This window comes from Solea solea, chromosome 20 (assembly GCF_958295425.1).
Source record: "Solea solea chromosome 20, fSolSol10.1, whole genome shotgun sequence".
In the NCBI taxonomy this organism is placed as follows: domain Eukaryota; kingdom Metazoa; phylum Chordata; class Actinopteri; order Pleuronectiformes; family Soleidae; genus Solea; species Solea solea.
The window spans coordinates 2,454,492-2,462,748 of NC_081153.1; the positions used below are offsets into that span (position 1 = coordinate 2,454,492).

Here is an 8,257-nt window from a genome sequence, read left to right on the forward strand (position 1 = left end):
TGCCCTAGGTCCCGCTGGCCTGCCTGGCTATGGCAAAGACGGAAGCCCAGGACAAGCCGGGGCTCAGGGAGAGCCTGGAAACCCTGGACCCCACGGTCAGCAAGGCCCTGCCGGTCCCCCCGGCCAATGTGACCCCACACAGTGCGCCTACTATGCCAGCCTGGCACAGAGACCCCACACCAAAAACGTCAAGGGGACTTAAGATGGAGAGGAGGCACAGAGGGAGCACGAAGTCCAGCTGTATTTATGAACTCGGTTGTGTCCGTCTCCATCAAGAACTTTTGCCTTTTCAAGATAACCTCAGTACGGAGAGCTGAAGCGATTTGTGCTGCCGGTCAGATTCTTTATGTGTTGTTTGTTTGTTGGTTTGATGCTTGGGATGGACAGGGATTGAGCATCAGGGGACTTTTTTTTTTTTTAGAAAATAAATATGGGGTAAAGAGGGCAGCTAAACTTTTTTCCTCACTTGCATGCTTCCTGTAAAATATAAAGGGAGATAACAAGGATGGCACAGTCTCCTTCGGGAGGAAAGATTTGGGATCCTGGCATCTAAATATTTCATCAGTAATTATCTCACAAATGTACAGCAGGGCCAAGTCTTTTTTTCCTTTGTCCTTTTGACACCATTTTACATCCATTAGACTTCAAAGCCCACACTGTGCTCCATCACACTATCGCTGCCAGTGTCCATTTCTTAACAATCTGTTGGTCGTGACTCAGTCAACGGAAAAAAAGATCTTCTTGTCACCGACTGAAATTGGGGAGGGGCCAGACGGCATGAGACGAACTCTCAGATCGTAATCATAGTGATTTTGTGGAGGAGAGTTAATGAATGAATGACCACATTCGTGCACTTCTTGCCTCCAGACTCGTCGATGGCATTGCAAAGTCAAGTTATTTTTATTTGGATATAAATGAAACAAAATGGGAATCTGGGTTAAAAAAGAGGAAGCAAAATGTACTTTTGTCACAAGCCATAAATTAGAATCTTGACAACAATGTTCTTGAGATTTGAAGGAAAATGACAACACAGTGGCCTCAGTATCACTTCCATACGTCTACTTTTACACCATGCCACGTACTTCTGTTTCCCCAGACATGGAGACAGAAAGGAAATGTCACCATCAGATTTGTACTCTTATGTTTAATGATGTAGCTGTGGCCATTGTGTGTCTGAGGTATGCATGGACCCCAGCAGTGAACAGCTTTTGACGAGGTGTTCTCATCGCAGCAGCCTTTGTCCACCTTTCTTGAAAAGCTGCTCGTGTCACTTCCTCTCTGGAAAGGCCCGGGCAGCTCAGCTCAGCTCAGCTCAGCTCTGCTCTGCTCTGAATAGACGTTGCTTTTCTCATTCACTTCCTGGAACCTAAAATTGGAGACCTGCTTCCCTGCATCCAAATGACCAGAGCATTGTGGTCAGCACTTTAGCTGAGAAAGCTGTTTAGCTGCACGTCCCTCATGGACCAATTTAACTTATCACCAGTTCTGTCGTCTAGAATCTAATAAACGGGCCTCCACAAAAATGATCACACTTGTCTTTGTTTTAGAAACATAAAAACATAAATAAACCAAAAGCAGCAATGATTTAGTTTTGGGGAAGCGAGTAATAAAAGAGATATTTGATTAGATGTACAGGTCAGAGGTTATCACAATACAGGCCAGTCAAACTTGGGTTAATTAAAGATGAATGTCAATGTGTTGCCTCTTTTTGACTTATTTTTGTAGAGGTTTTGGAGGCAGCAGTAATTTAACTTGACAAATAAAGAAATTAAATGCATGCTCACTCAGTTCAATACTTAAATTTGTCTCTACAGTCTGACGTGGTCAGTGCTTCCATCTCTGAAACTCTGCTGATGTTTTATAGCACAGATCTGAGCATCTTTGTAGAACAGTCGTGTGTCATGGGTTACACTGTCACACTAACACAACCTAGAGGTGGTGCCCAAGTCTAAAGTGTCTTTCTCAGATTGCATGAGTGACATCATGTTAGGAGGTTTTTAGGGAGCAGGTGTTTTCATGTTTACATTTACAATCACAAAAAGATGCTGCCCCAACTTTTAATGTTTGAAAATGTGCCATGTTTATTAAAAACCCTCTGGTCATCAGAGAGGTCAAAGTCACCACAGGTGATATTTTATATTTAGTTATATTTGGTGACATTATTCTAACATTATTCTAACATTACTAAGCCGTCACCTGAGGAACCTGCACTGCACCACAGTGCATGTTTACAGCCCCCTGAGAGTAGGTTTGAAAGCATCACCTGCTCTTTTAAGTCAAACCACAGCAGTATTTGCGTTTCTTAGCTTGTTAATGCACAAATAAACCATGTTACAGGACAGGGTTAGTCAGTCTCGTATGTTTTCCAGTGCTTATAGGCTTTTTTTTAACTTATCTTGATAAATTATTCACAATTTGAACCAATACAGATGTGTTTTAGTGCATAAACTCAACTTTATTTACTTTGGTTTTTGCCATTTACCTTTTCCTGATAAGTCGGTGCTGTTTTTAAACGAGTAGCCTATTGTAAAGTATTGGAAAGACACATGTACTGTAATGTATAATAAAGAATGGAACAAAGTCATTTTATAATACACGCTTTTGTGAGTGTTTGTGTCACGTTTGACAGGGTGATGCGACGCAATGCCACCACTCTGCTACAGAACTGGCTACTTCTGGTAAGCACGCAGTAAAACCTGCATTATAAACATAAATGAATGTGTTAATCAGTCTCTTTTAAACCACAGTTTACTGACCTTGTGCATCTTTCCCACTCCGGCACAAAAACTTGTGCAACAACCCCTTTGGCCGCGAGCCGTGATAAGATCCGCTGAATCAAAGTGACGTCTCTGGGGTGGCTGCCATGTAAATTCTTTCCCTGCAGCTCAGTAAAGGTCAGGTTTGATCTGCCGAATGTGCTTGTGCTGTGCAGAAAGCTGTAACCAAGCAACCAAGAAAATGTATTCCTGCATGATCTGCATTATATTATATATCTGTAACAAGACGACGAGCCTGATATTCAAAATAAAATTAAATCAGGCATCTTGACCACAAACGCCACCTTTGCCTAAATTTGTGATGTTGACTCTGCAGCGTGCAGCTTTAAAGGGCCACTTTGTAGAATTAAGGTTGGATCCATCAACAGAAACTGAATACAATCATTTAAAACAATGTTTCTATTCACACTTGGAGTGAGTCCTCTACTCCAGGCTCTGTCATGTGTTTCCTCCATGTTTGTACAGTAGCTCCTGATCCAGGGCCACTGTGGTGTTTCATATATACTTGGATGGGGGGAAATGAAAAAAAACTAGTTTGCAATTAGGGCGGGGCGATATGGACCAAAACTATATCGCGATATTTTTTGTTCGTAATGGCGATATAAGCTGAGTGTGTAAGGTGTGTTTTAAGTCCACTTGGAGCCGAAGTCTGCGGCTAACAGCTGAGCGGCTAACAGCTGGTGCTGCTAAAAACTAGCGACAATAAACATGCATTACGTCACCAGCTCAACTTTTATTTTGTAGTAACAATTAATGAAGATGGTTAAGAATAATGTCCACATTTTATTTAGGGAAATAACAGCGGCATTATTCTTTTTCTTAGCCACCAACTGCTCGCTCTCCACCTGCACACGTTTTCGTTCAAATGTCTGTTGTGGTGCGTAGCGTGGGTGGGAGAACACTATGTAGTGCGTACATGTAAGGGGCGTGGCTGAGCAGCTGAACTGGGCTTGTAGGCTCAGAGTAGGCTTTATTAAAGGTGACATAGAATGCTTGTATCACACATGTTAATTATGGAGGTCTACTTACATATATTAACTTGTTTTCATGGTCACACATATATGTTAGTTATGGAGGTCTACTAACATATATTAACTTGTTTTCATGGTCACACATATGTTAGTTATGGAGGTCTACTTACATATATTAACTTGTTTTCATGGTCACATATATGTTAGTTATGGAGGTCTACTTACATATATTAACTTGTCTTCATGGTCACGTATATGTTAGTTATGGAGGTCTACTTACATATATTAACTTGTTTTCATGGTCACATATATGTTAGTCATGGAGGTCTACTTACATATATTAACTTGTTTTCATGGTCACATATATGTTAGTTATGGAGGTCTACTTACATATATTAACTTGTTTTCATGGTCACATATATGTTAGTCATGGAGGTCTACTTACATATATTAACTTGTTTTCATGGTCACATATATGTTAGTCATGGAGGTCTACTTACATATATTAACTTGTTTTCATGGTCACATATATGTTAGTTATGGAGGTCTACTTACATATATTAACTTGTTTTCACGGTCACATATATGTTAGTCATGGAGGTCTACTTACATATATTAACTTGTTTTCACGGTCACATATATGTTAGTCATGGAGGTCTACTAACATATATTAACTTGTTTTCATGGTCACGTATATGTTAGTCATGGAGGTCTACTTACATATATTAACTTGTTTTCATGGTCACGTATATGTTAGTTATGGAGGTCTACTTACATATATTAACTTGTTTTCATGGTCACATATATGTTAGTCATGGAGGTCTACTAACATATATTAACTTGTTTTCATGGTCACGTATATGTTAGTTATGGAGGTCTACTTACATATATTAACTTGTTTTCATGGTCACGTATATGTTAGTTATGGAGGTCTACTTACATATATTAACTTGTTTTCATGGTCACATATATGTTAGTTATGGAGGTCTACTTACATATATTAACTTGTTTTCATGGTCACGTATATGTTAGTTATGGAGGTCTACTTACATATATTAACTTGTCTTCATGGTCACGTATATGTTAGTTATGGAGGTCTACTTACATATATTAACTTGTTTTCATGGTCACATATATGTTAGTCATGGAGGTCTACTTACATATATTAACTTGTTTTCATGGTCACATATATGTTAGTTATGGAGGTCTACTTACATATATTAACTTGTTTTCATGGTCACATATATGTTAGTCATGGAGGTCTACTTACATATATTAACTTGTTTTCATGGTCACATATATGTTAGTCATGGAGGTCTACTTACATATATTAACTTGTTTTCATGGTCACATATATGTTAGTCATGGAGGTCTACTTACATATATTAACTTGTTTTCATGGTCACGTATATGTTAGTTATGGAGGTCTACTTACATATATTAACTTGTTTTCATGGTCACGTATATGTTAGTTATGGAGGTCTACTTACATATATTAACTTGTCTTCATGGTCACATATATGTTAGTTATGGAGGTCTACTTACATATATTAACTTGTCTTCATGGTCACATATATGTTAGTTATGGAGGTCTACTTACATATATTAACTTGTTTTCATGGTCACATATATGTTAGTTATGGAGGTCTACTTACATACAGTATATTAACTTGTTTTCATGGTCACATATATGTTAGTTATGGAGGTCTACTTACATATATTAACTTGTTTTCATGGTCACGTATATGTTAGTTATGGAGGTCTACTTACATATATTAACTTGTTTTCATGGTCACATATATGTTAGTTATGGAGGTCTACTTACATATATTAACTTGTTTTCATGGTCACCTATATGTTAGTTATGGAGGTCTACTTACATATATTAACTTGTTTTCATGGTCACGTATATGTTAGTTATGGAGGTCTACTTACATATATTAACTTGTTTTCATGGTCACATATATGTTAGTCATGGAGGTCTACTTACATATATTAACTTGTTTTCATGGTCACATATATGTTAGTTATGGAGGTCTACTAACATATATTAACTTGTTTTCATGGTCACATATATGTTAGTCATGGAGGTCTACATACATATATTAACTTGTTTTCATGGTCACGTATATGTTAGTCATGGAGGTCTACTTACATATATTAACTTGTTTTCATGGTCACGTATATGTGAGTTATGGAGGTCTACTTACATATATTAACTTGTTTTCATGGTCACGTATATGTTAGTTATGGAGGTCTACTTACATATATTAACTTGTTTTCATGGTCACGTATATGTTAGTTATGGAGGTCTACTTACATATATTAACTTGTCTTCATGGTCACGTATATGTTAGTTATGGAGGTCTACTTACATATATTAACTTGTCTTCATGGTCACATATATGTTAGTTATGGAGGTCTACTTACATATATTAACTTGTCTTCATGGTCACGTATATGTTAGTTATGGAGGTCTACTTACATATATTAACTTGTCTTCATGGTCACATATATGTTAGTTATGGAGGTCTACTTACATATATTAACTTGTTTTCATGGTCACATATATGTTAGTTATGGAGGTCTACTTACATACAGTATATTAACTTGTTTTCATGGTCACATATATGTTAGTTATGGAGGTCTACTTACATATATTAACTTGTTTTCATGGTCACGTATATGTTAGTTATGGAGGTCTACTTACATATATTAACTTGTTTTCATGGTCACATATATGTTAGTTATGGAGGTCTACTTACATATATTAACTTGTTTTCATGGTCACGTATATGTTAGTTATGGAGGTCTACTTACATATATTAACTTGTTTTCATGGTCACATATATGTTAGTCATGGAGGTCTACTTACATATATTAACTTGTTTTCATGGTCACGTATATGTTAGTCATGGAGGTCTACTTACATATATTAACTTGTTTTCATGGTCACGTATATGTTAGTCATGGAGGTCTACTTACATATATTAACTTGTTTTCATGGTCACGTATATGTGAGTTATGGAGGTCTACTTACATATATTAACTTGTTTTCATGGTCATGTATATGTTAGTTATGGAGGTCTACTTACATATATTAACTTGTTTTCATGGTCACGTATATGTTAGTTATGGAGGTCTACTTACATATATTAACTTGTCTTCATGGTCACATATATGTTAGTTATGGAGGTCTACTTACATATATTAACTTGTCTTCATGGTCACATATATGTTAGTTATGGAGGTCTACTTACATATATTAACTTGTTTTCATGGTCACATATATGTTAGTTATGGAGGTCTACTTACATACAGTATATTAACTTGTTTTCATGGTCACATATATGTTAGTTATGGAGGTCTACTTACATATATTAACTTGTTTTCATGGTCACGTATATGTTAGTTATGGAGGTCTACTTACATATATTAACTTGTTTTCATGGTCACATATATGTTAGTTATGGAGGTCTACTTACATATATTAACTTGTTTTCATGGTCACGTATATGTTAGTTATGGAGGTCTACTAACATATATTAACTTGTTTTCATGGTCACATATAGGTTAGTTATGGAGGTCTACTTACATATATTAACTTGTCTTCATGGTCACGTATATGTTAGTTATGGAGGTCTACTTACATACTGTATATTAACTTGTTTTCATGGTCACATATATGTGAGTTATGGAGGTCTACTTACATATATTAACTTGTTTTCATGGTCACATATATGTTAGTTATGGAGGTCTACTTACATATATTAACTTGTTTTCACGGTCACATATATGTTAGTTATGGAGGTCTACTTACATATATTAACTTGTCTTCATGGTCACATATATGTTAGTTATGGAGGTCTACTTACATATATTAACTTGTCTTCATGGTCACGTATATGTTAGTTATGGAGGTCTACTTACATATATTAACTTGTTTTCATGGTCACATATATGTTAGTCTTGGAGGTCTACTTACATTTATTAACTTGTTTTCATGGTCACGTATATGTTAGTTATGGAGGTCTACTTACATATATTAACTTGTTTTCATGGTCACGTATATGTTAGTTATGGAGGTCTACTTACATATATTAACTTGTTTTCACGGTCAAATATATGTTAGTTATGGAGGTCTACTTACATATATTAACTTGTTTTCACGGTCACGTATATGTTAGTCATGGAGGTCTACTTACATATATTAACTTGTTTTCACGGTCACATATATGTTAGTTATGGAGGTCTACTTACATATATTAACTTGTTTTCACGGTCACATATATGTTAGTTATGGAGGTCTACTTACATATATTAACTTGTTTTCATGGTCACATATATGTTAGTTATGGAGGTCTACTTACATATATTAACTTGTTTTCACGGTCACATATATGTTAGTTATGGAGGTCTACTTACATATATTAACTTGTTTTCACGGTCACACATATGTTAGTTATGGAGGTCTACTTACATATATTAACTTGTTTTCACGGTCACATA

General features: G+C 36.1%; 1 protein-coding gene across 3 annotated transcripts in view; it reads left to right on the forward strand.

Moving 5' to 3' along the window:
* Positions 1-2,592, forward strand: part of col22a1 (collagen, type XXII, alpha 1) — a 45,003-nt gene extending 42,411 nt beyond the window's left edge. For all 3 annotated transcript variants that reach the window (XM_058618905.1, XM_058618906.1, XM_058618907.1), the window contains one exon: positions 9-2,592. In XM_058618905.1, the coding sequence (XP_058474888.1) occupies positions 9-202 (194 nt within the window). In that variant the 3' untranslated portion in view covers positions 203-2,592. The remainder of the gene's footprint in view (positions 1-8) is intronic.
* Positions 2,593-8,257: the final 5,665 nt, after the last annotated feature.